The sequence below is a fragment of the Aptenodytes forsteri genome, unplaced genomic scaffold (assembly GCF_000699145.1).
Source record: "Aptenodytes forsteri isolate BGI_AS27 unplaced genomic scaffold, ASM69914v1 Scaffold142, whole genome shotgun sequence".
In the NCBI taxonomy this organism is placed as follows: Eukaryota; Metazoa; Chordata; class Aves; order Sphenisciformes; family Spheniscidae; genus Aptenodytes; species Aptenodytes forsteri.
In genome coordinates, this window is record NW_008794598.1 from 5263489 (window position 1) to 5278412 (window position 14924).

A 14924-nucleotide genomic window follows, 5' to 3' on the forward strand; every position below is an offset into this window, starting at 1 on the left:
TTTTTTTTTTTTTTTTTTTTTTTTTTTACAACTGAAATTGGAGCTTCTACATTGGGAAGGGCACATGAGATCAGGGACCGTACTTGGGTAAACAATCACCTAACGATCCGGACACGCGATCTGGCAGCAGTACCGATACTGTCTGTCGCTATGCCTTACTCGGACAAAGCTGAGCAGGTTACAGCTGAGCTGGGACGGGGCTTTTGAGGAGGTGGCCGACACGGGCTGGGGGGGGGACGTTGTCCTGCCTGCAGACCTCTGAAGCGATGCCCAAAAGTCTTCACTGCGGTTGCCCTGCACCCACATGCTGCACGTAGCTTCTAACGGTGCTGTGGTTGCACATAGGGGGTGGATTTATTTTTGCCGCAACACATGTCTAAGGTGTTTAGCTGGACATAGATGTGGTTTTCTGTGTCGAGTTTGTGCAACTGTTGTGCTGTCTCTGTTCTGGCATTCGAGACACGGGCTTTCAAGGATCTCCGCAGCGTGCGGAGAGGATTTTGTAATGAGCCACATGAGGCTTTGCTGATCAGAAGAGCATTGTTGTACAGAATTGCTTACTGATGTTAATGGTCTCTGTCACTCTAGCCTGTTGACAAATATGTATTTTTGTACAGTACATCTTGTTGCCTTTCGGGGAATATTTCGTCTGTGGCTATTGAACTGGAAATCTGCGAATGTTCTTAGAGACCGAGGAATTAGCACGACAAGAGACTCTTGGGCTCCTTCGTGCAGCGCGGGACCTGACATGCAAATGATTTTTTAATTGCGTGAGATGATGTTACAGTGCTTATGCCTGAAAGGTTATTTGCTGCCAGAACGCAGCCTGGCTTGCCCTGGCTATGAAATTTTAGAGGTGTTGGTTTATTTTATGATTTGTATTGGCTCCCTTGCTTTACAGCAGGAACAACTGCCCTTGCTGATACCCACAGATTTGCCAGGCTGTGTAGCTGCTTTCTCATCAGGCGCTGCAGAGCAATCGCTGCTTTTCTAGAAGTGTCACTATTCAGATATATACTGCTTATCACTGCTGCAATAATTTTGGAGACTCTGGGAAGGTCTGGACAGGCAGAAGTGATTTCCATAGCGAGTTCAAATAAGATTTTTCTGTAGAACTAATTTCTTTTCTTTATACTCTGAAATGCACTTGCATGGGCAGAATGCCTAGGAAATTACTTTCGCAAAGCAGGGTTTAGAGGGGAACGATTGATGCCAATATGAAGCCTTTTGGTCAAGGAGATTGTGAAATGCATCTTCCCCCAAATAAATGTTTTGGGATGACGTTCATTGGAGCCCTGCTTGATTGCAAGAAGGGTTCAGAGCAGAACTGACTCGAGTTGTATCTTAGTTTCAGGATGACTTCTTGAAATGCTCTAATATTCACTGCTATCATCACAGCGTCTGGAAAACGTCTGTGTCCTCCAAGGCTTAGCCAAGAGCTTGTGAACATCTGAGATCATTTGGGTCAGGTCTTTCAAACTGGCTTTGCAAAGGGCTCCAATGTACGTGTGCGTGTCAGGGTGCTTCCCTGGGGATCCTCGTGGACAGGTTCTCCTTGAAAGTGTGGGTTTTGCAGAGGCTGTGGTTTGCAGGGGAATCCTGACCGGGGAGGAGGTGGCAGGATGAAAGCACAAGCCAGAAACGCAAACGTTTCTCGTGGTGCTGGGTCAAGCCAGAGCGCATCTCCGAGGCTTGTGGATAGCAACAGCCAGATAATGTCTGGGCTAACCAGGATCGTTGCCCTCATGCTGCATTTTCTGGTTTGCCCTGGTCTGGGAACTGGAACTTGGAATAGCAAAAACCAGAACATGCACGTTCAACCCCGTAATAGAGATGTGGGATGGAGACAAGGAACAGTTCTAGTGGTTTAAAAGGGCAGATGAGCTTTCCTACCTGAGCTGACAGGGAAGCATTTCTTTGATGGTCTGTTAAGACAGACTTTGCTATGAACCATGCTACTGCCTAATGAATGTCTCATTAGGAAAGGCTTTGTCAGGCCAAAGAGAGGACGGGTGAGACGGCTTCAAAATAAGCAGTGTTTTGTGCAGTCACGTTGGTGATGGGAACCTAAGCTCAAATCCCTATCCTGCCTGACTTTTTACAAACATTTTTTTAATACAACCCTTGATTTCATCTTAATGCAAATCTGGAATATTTCTGAAAATGCCCAAATCTGCTTTTCACCTTTAAGTTGATTATGTGGATTCTGCTAGAGCTGTTGGACCTTGAAAGGTGTTAACCCCACGAGGGCTGATGGTCAGAGACCCACATCTCTGAAAAAAAATCCGTGGGTTCTCATGTCCATGGGGTAGGTGTTATGCTGTGGGACTTAGGGACACGGGGATCTCTGGAAAAGGGTTGTTGGTGAGCGTGAGCTTGGGGCTGGAGCTGGTGGAGCCTGCTGAGCTCCTGGCGGCTGGCTGCATCAGGAAGAGTTAGTCACTGGCTCGCTGTGTACCTCTGCTGTTCTCTCCGTACCCCCGGACGGTGCCAAAGACGTGAGGATGTTATGAAAGGTGCTAACGCTTTGCTCAAGCGTTTTGTTTTCTAGGGGCTGAGGTAGAAATCCAAATGGTCAGAGCACGCTGCAGTCCTCTAATTGACAGAGGAGTCTTGGCAGGATCACGCTGACATGATCGCTGCTCGTATTGCTGCTGAAAACACAGGGAAACCTCTGTTCCTCCAGTCGGCTCTTGCTGTGTGAATGTGGCCAAAAATAGTAAGGAAACATCATTCCCCTCTAGTTCCCTAAGAGGGTGTTGAACTAGTTTGTGTAACAAAGTTATTCTAATGTTCTCTGGAGTTTTCCCTACGGAGATGTATGCAGGCAAACTCAGACTCCCTCTTTTTTCCTGCTCTGTGGTTGAAATGGAGAGGCAGCGAACATGGTGATTTGTTCTAACTGTTTCGGTGCGTACGTTCCCAGACCCTGCTGAATCATCTGAACTTGTGCCTGGGCATAATCGCTCACTGTCAGCTGCGTCCTGGGATCAGAGCGGCGTGGCTGGTGCCCAGGATATTTTGCTAAGGTCTACAAAACTGGTAGCACTTTTCTGGGAGTCCAAGTGGAAGCATAACAAAACTTACAGGCTGCTGGGTTTTTTGTTTTGTTTTGTTTTCCTCGCTAGCCCATGAGATCTAAAATCTCAGTCACTGCAAAGAGGAGACGGCTTGCCGCTATTTTTGTGGGCATTTTCCTGGATCTGGGAGCACTGGACAGCCTAGCAGTAAAACTGACTGGCCTGCTGGGTGTTTGGCTCCAGATGGCAGGCTGCACGCCCGTGTGTATGATCCAGAGCGATGCGTTGGCCTGCTGCTACTTTTCTACCCCTCGTTGCTTTTCTGGGGAGCTGATTGCCCCATCCAAAGCAGGGGTGGCGCTTGCTGGTGTCCCAGTGATACTGAGGCTTTCAGGAAAACTAAGATGCGTGCTGGTGTGCGCAGCACTGCCGGATGACGGCCTTACTCGCTGCCACTGGTGCTCCCGTTTGCAGTGACAGCTTGTTCCACTTGCCGCTTTCCTCGTTTTCCATGTAAATGCTGCTCTGAGCCTGTAACACCCTGTGCCCACTGTTTGCCTTGGGAAGTGTTGTTGCTGTTCCTGTGAGCTCCTCCCTCGTCAGCCCTGTTCTATAATTACTGATGTTCCTGAAACCAGATCCTTCCACGTGTCCTGCTCAGGTTCAGGAGGACAAGTTAGCAAACAGAGTGCCCTGGAGTAACACGCGAGAGGACTTCAGGAGTTTCAGAAAGCATCAGCTTACAGCGGTTCGGTGGGTTCTCTGAGCCGCCAACCTCCTCGCCTTCGGGGTGGTAAAGGAAAGGGGAATATATCCCAGATGGCTTCTCTGGCACTTGCAGAGAAGAAGCAGGGATGGGAAAGCTGGCACTTGTGGAGCAGCAGCGGAGGCTGCTGGAGGAGCATAAACAGGAGATGCCAGGCTGGGCGGTGGGTGCCTACCGTGGGCTCAGAGTCCCCTGCGGACACTTAACCATCTCTGCAGCCCCGTGCAAGCTGTTCTGTGCCTCTCTCCCAGCAGCGTGTATGCTAGGTTTGCAGCCGTGTTCCCAAAGCATTGCCACGGCTTCGCGGCCACCTCTGCTGTGCCCTGGGGTGATCCTCTCTCCTTACCAGACTTAATGATCTTCTCAAATGCTGTTTCCAGCTCTGAGAAGCCCCGGTGGTGTCACCTTTCTGGTACCTGCTTGTTCCCTGGCTGCGGTCCTCGTTCCCGTGGGTCAGATCCACATGCCTCTCCTGCCCCTGGGTGCTTTGGGCTGTCCCAAGTTGACAGCAAAACACAAATATCAGTCAGCAATTGCCAGGATGAGATGTGCCAGTTTATTTGCTGAAAGTAATCTCAGAAACGCTTCATATAGGAATGCACAACAGGAGAAGACGGTCACGAGCAGCGTGGTGCGCTGACCTGGGGCCGGGGAGGCCAGACTTGCGATCGTGACTGCAAACAGGTGTCAAAATCCGTAATACGGGAATAAACAATGACGCTTGGCAACGACGTATTCCTCTGCACTTCCAAAACATGCTGTCTCTGTGAGCTAATGCAGCAAGGAAAGGATCAGGAAGGAAGCACTGTAAAAGTCCTGGGTTTGTTTTTTGGGGTGTGGGGGTTTTTTTAATGATGAAGGAAATGGAGGTATGGGGGTTGACAGGATTTGCTGAAGGTCGTGAAGCAGTGCTTCAGATAAGAGCTAACAACTGCTCAGCTCTTCACTGCCCGCCCTGCTGTTACCGCTTCTGCAAAAGGTAGCCACGGAGCCTGGCTCAGCAGAGGCTGAAGAGGGCAGGGAATCCCTCCGCTGGAAAGGTGTGTAGTGATGATTCCTGTAGAAGCATTAACCCTCTCCCAGTATCTGCCATCTCAAGATTTCAGAGCCCATCTGATGCGTGCTTGGAGCTGCTGGAGCCAGGGACGTCTGCAGCTCCTGGAGGATGAATTGAAAGAGAAGAGCAGCCTGGCAGGGCCCTTTTGCACGTGGTTGTGAGTTTATCGCCCAAAGTCTGATTTGCCTCTGTTTCTGCGATACCTCTTGCTCTCTGAAGAAACCCAGCACAGGCGAGAAAGCGGGTAGTTCCTTTTGGAGCAAAATGCCGTGACCTGGTTTTGGGGACAGCGTCAACTGTGGTACAAAAAGAGAAGTATCCAGCGACTTTTGTAACCTTTTTAACTTCTTATTTTTTCTTTTCCCCCCTCAGTGTCCAGGAAGTGGGTGAGTTAAAACGTGCGGTAGATGTGTGATTCATTTCGGCAAGCCTGGCTGTTCAAGGCAAGCGAGGGAATCTCCTGCACCCTCTGTCACATGTTCCTGAGTAATTAGCAGCAACACGGTAATAGCAGCTCTGGCAGCACCCTGCTGCTTAGTTGGCTGGGCTCGTACTTGGTGAAACACAGATAGCCTGCACAGAGCAGTGCTGGAGAGAAGATCATGGGATTGGACTGGGGCACGGTACAATGTCTGAGCAGATGCCTCAAGGGGAAAATCTGGCCCTGAGTGTCAGCGCCGGCCAGGGCTGCGTGGAAGGGCTCTTCTTAGCTAGCTCTAGTAGTTTATTTCTGCGTGTAGCCTTCCTTGCAGCCAAGACTGAGTAAGGGAGGAAGCACTTGGGCAGTCAGTGCTCCTGAGATCTCATTTGCTAATGAGTGGGTGTGTTGGTCTTTCAGGAACAAACAAACATGTTTTCAATGTTTGTCTCTCCTGTTTTGTGCACTTAGTTACCTTTCCTGTATTGCAGCATCTGCTTAGCTCTTACTTGGCTTTTATTAGTAGTAGCTGACGTAGGAGGAGGAACAGAAACTGGTACTTGATCAGCAGACATTGGAAGCAGTGACACAACCCAAGGGGCATCTGCAAATGATGGCCAGCAAGCGGCAATCATTTTTTTTATGGATTCAGTTCAGGTTTTGTTTGTGGATTCAGTATGTGCTGCACGTCACAAAGCGCTGCTGTACAGAGGGCTGAGTTCTCATCTCGCCCCTGCCAAAAGGATTCACTTCTGTTGACTGTGAATTTGGCTAATATTTTTGTCCAGAGGAATAAAAGCACAAGACAGAAGTGCTCCCCCGGTAAATTGGTTTCCTTTCACAATTTCTGGTGACTTCTTTTACAGTAACTTGAACAACCGCTTTGAGCGGATCAACTCTGTGGTTTGGACCTTTTCCTGGCACTTTGCTTTGCCTGGAAACTCCCGTCTTCCAGGGAGGGATCTCGTGTGGTGACACTCCAGACTGCAATGGGGACTTGGTCAATCCCATCTGTATAAATATATTAGAAACAAATTTATGTTCTCCTGGAAGGAAATGGGGGTGGGCGTCCTCTGTCCACCTCCGTGAGGACGCCGAAATTACCTCTTGTTTGAGCTCGCCACCAGTGAAACTACACCTGGTTTAAAGATAAGGTCCTCCTAATTACGAGCACTTCCTTGCTCTTATTTTGTGGCTGTCTGGCTGCCAGCGCCCGGGTGTCTGTGTTGAAACACACGTCCCCTTCTTGTGACGCTTCGCTCTGCGTGCGGGACTCGAACACTGGTGAGAAACTGGGCTTCTCCGTCACATCGCCCCACCACCCCTCCTGCGCACGGACCGTGGGGAAACGGGCACTCCCTCGACGGTTGGTCAGCTTCTGCTTCTCCGAACTTGGCTCCAAGGTTTACATGCTAATGAGCGGTGAGGAGCTCTCGGGCCAAAAGGGTACAAGCTGCAGGTTGAGGAACTGGAGGCTTGGATCTTCGTTGGCTCCAGAGAAGTGCTGCCTTCTTGCAGGGGGTCCACGCTGAAGATTTGTCTCCTTTTAACTTTTGTTCCTGGTTTTTTTCTTCCTCTCATTGTGCCGTGTCTCTTCCCCCCCCATTCCCAGTGTATGGTTTAGCTTGGCATAGATGCCAGCTCCTGCTTCTAGTAAAGATAAACCTGTTGCCCACGCTGTTTGCAGCGTGGGAGCGGGGCAGCCAGCAGGCATCTGCCCCAGCCCGGAGCCAGCAAACCCACCCTCCGTCAGCTGCAGGCTCCCAGGAGGGAGGCTGCTGTCTCAGCCAGGGTTTACCGAAGCTCCTTGGAACGGGGATTGAAGCGAGGGCAGAGCAAGTCACGAGACGCTTGCCCTCTTGCTCGTTTCCCATCCTGCGGGAAGAGGAAGGGAAACAGCTTTGCCGGATTCTGCGGAGAAGCTTAGGAAGGAATTCACGGTCCCCGTCCTTGTTTCTGTGCTCTCTTTCCATCGCTGCCCTGTGACAGCTGCCGAACGGAAAAAGGAGGTGGCTACACCGGGCAGGAATCTCTGCCCTTCTCCCTGCAGCTCGAAGCTTGCGTGCTGTGGTCCGGCGGGTGTTTTTTTTTAGCCAAGGGCAGGAGACCAAGTTATCCCTCCTCTGGCTCTGTCCGCTCGGCAGCTGGATGTGGAGGCACCGAACAGATGGAGAGGTTGAGATGGGGCCTTTGGCCATCCTCTGCCATCCAGGCAGCCATCCCCGGTGCTGTCCCACAAAGGTGCAGGGCTGCAACAACCCTGCCCATGGCTGTGCTGGCAGGGCAGGTCCCTCCTCGTGCTCAGAGGGACAGAGTTTGGACAAATCTCTGGAGAGCTCCAGCTTCCCGGGATACCCCACTCTGAACCGCGGGGCTCGCAGGGGAACGGAGCATGTGTGAAACCTCAGCAAATCTCCATAGTCTCTGCATGCTGCCACGCCGCTGCCCCCGGCCCGGAGGGCAGGGCTGGGGGTCCGCATCTCCCCAGGGGCCCTGCCAAGCGGGCTCGCTCCGCGCCGGGGTGCGCAGGCACTGCCCGTGCCCTGCCTTTCATCCAGGCAGCGGCTGCCTTGGCCTTTCATCTGCCAAAGGCAGGGGGTGCAGCCTTCTGTGTGTGAAATCAATCCCTTTTTCCCCCTCCTCTCCCTCTATCTCTGTTGTTTAGAAAACAGGGCAATGACTAAGGGAAAGGCAGGTGTGCAAACAACTCTCACAGCTTCCCTCTGCCCAGGCCCCTGTACTCTTGGCCTGCAAGGAGATATTAAAACAATACGTTCAGAGCCTTCTGGTAAAAGCTTTTCTCTCTCTGGCTCTCCAGCCACTCTCAAAGGGTGGGATCCGAATCCTTATCCTTCCCGTAATGCTTGCGTGCACATGGGGAGCCTTAGCTGGAGCCTGGCATTGCTGTCTGTGCGCATCTCGCCCTCTGCTTTCCCCCTTCTCAGGGCTGGACACCCGTCTCTAGCCAGACCGACTCCAAGCAGAGTTTTGAGGTTGCTTTGGTGGGTTTCGGGGAGCAAGCTGCGTATCACAAACTCGCTGCCGCCCTGGGAGTACACAGCCCTGAGTAGACCCGGCGGATGGAGGGCAGCATGCCAGGGATGCAGCTGAAGGAATGTGCCCACGTTATTCCAACGGCAACGTGCCGTGAGGCATCTGGGGCAAAGCAGAGGGCTCCATCTGCACTGAGTTTAAAGCAAGCGGCCTGTGCTGGATGCCAGAGATAAAGGAGAGCTGGTAAGAAGCTCATTAAGCTGCTGCTGGATGTATTTTCCACTGTAGACTAGTTTCTCCTGCCACAAGCTTCCCCCACTAACTGCTGTTCTAGGCAAAAGCATTTTCCTGATGTTTGTACATTCATTTATATATAGCCTTCAAAATGATCGAGCTCATTACCCTCCATCTCCCATGAATAGGTTTTCCTGCCTGTGTGCCATGTCCCACCGCGCGGGATGTGTGAGGGGAGGCCAAGGATAACACAGCCCTTCAATGGTCCCTTAGTGCTCTTGCAGAGGCACGGGAAGGGAGCGCTCTGCCCTTGTCTAAGCACCCCTCTGCCTGCTCCTGCTGTGGAGGAGAGCGGGGCAGTCTTGCTTGCTAGTTGCCTCTAACGTACCTCTCCTTGAAACAAAGCCATCTGTCCTGCAGTCTGAATTCCCAGCATGGAGGGGAAAAGCAGAGCCCCCTCACCCGCGGGAGACCCAGGCTCCAGTGCAGCGCTGGCTCTGGGGGGTGACTTCTGTCCTGGCTTTGCGATGTGTTTGCGTTCAACCTCCCACTTGCAGGTTTTGTCCTCTCCCTCGGCTGCTTGCTTGATCTCGGAGGGAACTCTGACGTTGCTCGGTGCTGACAGCTTTGCAGCGAATCCAAGGAGCTGGCTGCGACTCAAGTTCAAAGTGCTGGGCATAAGGGTCTGCTGCGGGAGGGAAAATGAGCCTAGGGAGTCCTGGGTCACTGCTGCCCTCCCCCAGCAAGCCCTGTGCTGTGGCATGGGCTTGGACATGGGTCGCAGACCGTCCTGTTGCTTGGGGGTTGCCCTTGTACGAGTCCCCTGCAAGTAGCTTGCTCACTTCACTCTAATGCAGGCTTGAAGATGCTGCATCAGTTTAACTTGTGCCTGCAAATTGAGGCTTTCCTGGTGGAAGCTGGATTTCAGCGGCTTTTCTGATGGATATTTCTCCACTTAAAAATAGTTCCTTTAAGGAAGTGGATGCAACTCTACATAGACTGGGCTTGAGATGTTAATTACTCAAGCAAGAGTCAGTTTAGGAATCAAGATCAGGAGGTAAATGAGTGCCGGGATGTTGCAGCGTGAGCTGGACACTCGGGTGAGATTCGGCGTGGTTAGGAGGGAGGTGGGAATGGCTCTGCGATGGTCACAGTACCGACGATGCGTCGCTTGCACGGCTTGAGATTTTTGTGGGCTATTTGGGATGGACTAAGGCAAACAAGGAGCGGAAGCGCGCCGCGGGGAGGACGGGGCTGTTGCTCCCATAAAGGAGAGCTAGTAAGAAGCTCATTAAGCTGCTGCTGGATGTATTTTCCACTGTAGACTAGTTTCTCCTGCCACAAGCTTCCCCCACTAACTGCTGTTCTAGGCAAAAGCATTTTCCTGATGTTTGTACATTCATTTATATATAGCCTTCAAAATGATCGAGCTCATTACCCTCCATCTCCCATGAATAGGTTTTCCTGCCTGTGTGCCATGTCCCACCGCGCGGGATGTGTGAGGGGAGGCCAAGGATAACACAGCCCTTCAATGGTCCCTTAGTGCTCTTGCAGAGGCACGGGAAGGGAGCGCTCTGCCCTTGTCTAAGCACCCCTCTGCCTGCTCCTGCTGTGGAGGAGAGCGGGGCAGTCTTGCTTGCTAGTTGCCTCTAACGTACCTCTCCTTGAAACAAAGCCATCTGTCCTGCAGTCTGAATTCCCAGCATGGAGGGGAAAAGCAGAGCCCCCTCACCCGCGGGAGACCCAGGCTCCAGTGCAGCGCTGGCTCTGGGGGGTGACTTCTGTCCTGGCTTTGCGATGTGTTTGCGTTCAACCTCCCACTTGCAGGTTTTGTCCTCTCCCTCGGCTGCTTGCTTGATCTCGGAGGGAACTCTGACGTTGCTCGGTGCTGACAGCTTTGCAGCGAATCCAAGGAGCTGGCTGCGACTCAAGTTCAAAGTGCTGGGCATAAGGGTCTGCTGCGGGAGGGAAAATGAGCCTAGGGAGTCCTGGGTCACTGCTGCCCTCCCCCAGCAAGCCCTGTGCTGTGGCATGGGCTTGGACATGGGTCGCAGACCGTCCTGTTGCTTGGGGGTTGCCCTTGTACGAGTCCCCTGCAAGTAGCTTGCTCACTTCACTCTAATGCAGGCTTGAAGATGCTGCATCAGTTTAACTTGTGCCTGCAAATTGAGGCTTTCCTGGTGGAAGCTGGATTTCAGCGGCTTTTCTGATGGATATTTCTCCACTTAAAAATAGTTCCTTTAAGGAAGTGGATGCAACTCTACATAGACTGGGCTTGAGATGTTAATTACTCAAGCAAGAGTCAGTTTAGGAATCAAGATCAGGAGGTAAATGAGTGCCGGGATGTTGCAGCGTGAGCTGGACACTCGGGTGAGATTCGGCGTGGTTAGGAGGGAGGTGGGAATGGCTCTGCGATGGTCACAGTACCGACGATGCGTCGCTTGCACGGCTTGAGATTTTTGTGGGCTATTTGGGATGGACTAAGGCAAACAAGGAGCGGAAGCGCGCCGCGGGGAGGACGGGGCTGTTCCTCCCACAGGAAGCCCAGGATTAAGACACTAGCTGGATTGTGCCGCCGTCATGATCATGCTGCTGGACCCCGTGGCTGAGCACGGCCCGGCAGCTGCGCGGAGCAACAGCAACACGTTCAACCCAGCGGCTCTTGGCAGAGGAGCCGGGGCCAGTTGCAACACGACGAGTGAAAATAAACACCAGTGCTGTAACTGTCAGCGCTGTAATGGGAAGGAGCGTGAGTGCAGGGGCCGGCAGGAAGCCATTGGTCCTGCAGATGGCTCGCACGGGCCAGGGGCTTTCGGCCCCTGCCTGCTGCCGTGCCGAGCCCTGCTCCCCCAGCATCTCCCACCCGTGGGCATGGAGCCACTGCGCCCTGATCAGCCGCTGCCCTCACCCTGAGCTCTGCCTTGCTTGGGTGGGGATGGAGGATGAAGCCAGCGCTACCTTAATCTTTCCGGTGGTGGTGGCTCTGCCAAACCCTGGCCTTGGCTACCACCGTGACATCCCAGGGCACTAGTGGCTTTGGGGGGGACATTGTCTGGGGCAGTGTTTCTGCTATGGGACTTGCAAGCTGGGGAGCCCAGGTCCCTGGGTGGCGTCGGGGCTGGTTTGTGGTCTGGGGTCTGTCTGCTGGGCTTTAAATATGATTCCAGTGAGCTTTTGCTTCCTTGAGTCCTACAGAGTGTTTATACCAGAGTGCAAAGTGACCTTTAAAAGGCGCCGGGTTCTGGTTGTCTCCCTGGATGAGGAGAGGAAGCAGAGCAGGACTAGCACGGTTACACACCGCGCTGCTGCTGAGATGCTCTGCGTTCAGAGCTGACACCGCGCGTTTCTCCCTCTGTCCCACAGGCTAGCAGGAACAGCCTGGTAGGGTCCATCTCGGATAGACGCGGATGATGCCAGAGCTATGACAGGGATTGCAGTCTTGGCACTGAGGGGTGATCAATTATGGAACAACTACAGGAGGAAATACCTGAGGTCAGGGAAGAGGAGGAGGAAGAGGAAGAGGCAGTGATGGTGGCAAGCGGACCCTCGGACCCAAGTGGAGGACCAGACAGCTCGCTGCCTTCAAGCAGCTACACAGGTGAGTGGAGCTGCGGGAGCTCGTCTGTCCCTGGAGCATCCAGGCATCCACGTCCTCCGGGCAGCGTGCTCAGCTGCAAAGGGCAGAGGAATGGAGTTTGGCTTGTTTTAATCTCTTCCCTTTGTGAAATAATACATCAAGAGCTAAGTTATGGAGAGGCTTATTTCTTTCTCTGCGGTCGCTGCACAGCTGTTGGTAGCGGTTTGGGAGATGGAAATTAAAAGGACAGGCAGGTAACTTTGTGCCCCAGATGGGGAGGACTCTCAGGGTGCCTGAGAACACTTCCCCGACCGCTTCTCCAAGTCCTCAGTGCAAACTGATTGTAGGAGCCTGGAGGAGAAGGTCTGTTGCTGCTGAAAAGATTCCTCCGGAGCCCCGGGCGTTCCAGCCCTGTGCCAGCCTCCTGCCAACTGGGGATTATAAAATTTGCTGGTTGGGTTTCATTGCCTAGACGTGAATGCCAGAGGGAAGAAATCAGTGTTGATGTGGAGTCTCTCGGCTGCTGGGCACACTGGGGGCACTCTTGGCTCTGTGCATGGCATCTGCCTGCAGCCAGTGCCTGATCTCAGAGGTTAACTGCTCAGATGCAATGCCAGCGGCAGGCTGGGACAGTGCTGGAAATCCCTTGTCGGCCCCATGGCTGGAGGAGTTAGATGCGACGCTGGGCTCGTGGCTACTACACGAAAGGACATTTCCCTTTGTGCGTTTGCAGACCTTTCGCAGAGCTCCTCTCCCTCCCTGTCGGACCAACTGCAGATGGGCTGCGAGGAGGCGGCCTTGGGAGCGCTGAACGTGGAGTGCAGGGTCTGTGGAGACAAAGCCTCGGGGTTTCACTACGGTGTGCACGCCTGTGAGGGCTGCAAGGTACGTACGCCCTGGGGAGGGCTGGCTTCAGCAATGCCAAGCGGAGATTAGACCCCAGGGAGCACGCCATCTCTTCAAACAGGCAGGTTTGCAGCAAAGCAGGGATGCAGGATTGAGTGATTGTAAAAAAATCATTTGCAACCTGTCCAGAGAGTGTGAAGTGTAGAGGCGGGCACACAAATACTGTCCTGGGGGAGGCAGCTGAGATCCGTATGGCCCGAATCTTGCCCCATCATGCTTTATCTTGTAAGGCAAATCCATCTGTCCCCACGGGGACCCTGGCTTTGCTTTTAAAGATGCTTTCTGTGCTGCAGATCAGCAGAGAGCTGTGTGTTTATCCCCCTGGGATCACTGGCCGCAGCTTGGATGGGCCTCTGAAATTCTTTCCCCCACAGCAGATGCCAGCGGGGCTGCGTTAGTGGCCCAGGACCTGCCAGACATTCCTGCAGGCTGGAGCCGGCCTGCAGCTTGTTCCTCCATCCCTCCCTGCCGGCTGCCTGCAGTATCACACACGCGGTATCCAGCACCGGCCCGTGGGCTGCCCTCCATGGTTCCTCCTCTGCAGCCCCCTTCTCCCACCGAACGACCTCTCCTTGAGATAGAGAGACTGCTTGTGTCAAAGAGACCCAGGGCTCCTCCTCCCCACCCGGCTGAACCTCCATGAGGCTCCTGGGGATAAAAAACCAGCCTGGTCCCAAACCACAGGTGCTAACACTGCTGTTCCCTTGTCCCCCTGCTCCACGTCCCCCTCTGTGCCACCTGCCTGCAGGGTTTCTTCCGCCGGACAATCCGCATGAAGCTGGAGTATGAGAAGTGCGAGCGGAGCTGCAAGATTCAGAAGAAGAACCGGAACAAGTGCCAGTACTGCCGCTTCCAGAAATGCCTCTCGCTGGGCATGTCACATAACGGTGAGTGTCACCGCTGTTCCACAGGCCTGGCCGGCTGGGTGCCACGGGGCCATCTGCCCTTCTGTGAAGGGTTCGCACGGGGAGGCTGCATGCAGCTTGCTTTATCCCGTGGCTCTGTTCTTGCTGGGGGATCGTCTTTCAAACCCAATGCTTTGAGCCTTTGACTCTTCATCCCCTTCTTCTGTACGAGAAGGTTCATTCCCACCATGCAGGCTGGCTGTTGGCACGTGGCTGTCCCTTATGGGTTGACGCCGGAGGGAACCGGACACACAGATTGCTCTTCTGTGCTGAGATTTTTAAACTTCAGGTGTAACCATCTTGTTCCTGGCCAAGCAAAGGTGTTTATGTGGGAAGTAGGGTTTGTGCGAGAGCCCAGAGGAGTGGGAACGGGAGCTTAGTGTGAGGTTGTGTTGGCAAGGGTAGCAGTAATGGCTGGTTCACGAAGGTGTTGATGCCAGAGGAGCTGCAGCCCTGGAGGAGCATCGTGTTGCGTAGCTGCAGGTGTTCACCAGCAGACCTCTGCGGCGGCAGAGCAGACTGCTGCCTCCCTGGACGCGTCTCCTGGGGTCACCCCCAGTGTCCTGACCCGACGGTTTTGCCTCCCTGACAGCAATCCGCTTCGGCCGCATGCCGGAGGCAGAGAAGAGGAAGCTGGTGGCAGGGCTGACGGCGAGTGAGATCAGCTGCCAGAACCCGCAGGTGGCCGACCTGAAAGCTTTCTCCAAGCACATCTACAATGCCTACCTGAAAAACTTCAACATGACCAAAAAGAAGGCGAGAGGTATCTTGACCGGGAAGGCCAGCAGCACCCCAGTAAGTTTCCTCCCCGGGGCAGGCGGGGTTGGCCATGAAACAACATGGTGTCGTGGTTTAACCTCAGTCAGCAACTGAGCACCACCCAGCCGCTCGCTCACTCCTCCCCGCCCCGGTGGGATGGGGGAGAGAAGAGTAGAAGTGAGAAAAAACTCGTGGGTTAAGATAAAGATAAAGAAATAATTGAAATAAAATAGTAACAACAATAATAATAATAGTAATAATAATAATAATACACAAAGCAAGTGATGC

At 53.3% G+C, this 14924-nt stretch overlaps 1 protein-coding gene across 2 annotated transcripts in view; it reads left to right on the plus strand.

Moving 5' to 3' along the window:
- PPARD (peroxisome proliferator activated receptor delta) overlaps nucleotides 1-14924 on the plus strand; it is a 25975-nt gene that overhangs the window by 983 nt on the left and 10068 nt on the right. For both annotated transcript variants that reach the window (XM_009272860.1, XM_009272861.1), the window contains exons 2-5: nucleotides 11853-12087; nucleotides 12800-12951; nucleotides 13721-13859; nucleotides 14470-14672. In XM_009272860.1, coding sequence (XP_009271135.1) covers nucleotides 11952-12087; nucleotides 12800-12951; nucleotides 13721-13859; nucleotides 14470-14672 — 630 coding nt within the window. In that variant the 5' untranslated portion in view covers nucleotides 11853-11951. The remainder of the gene's footprint in view (nucleotides 1-11852; nucleotides 12088-12799; nucleotides 12952-13720; nucleotides 13860-14469; nucleotides 14673-14924) is intronic.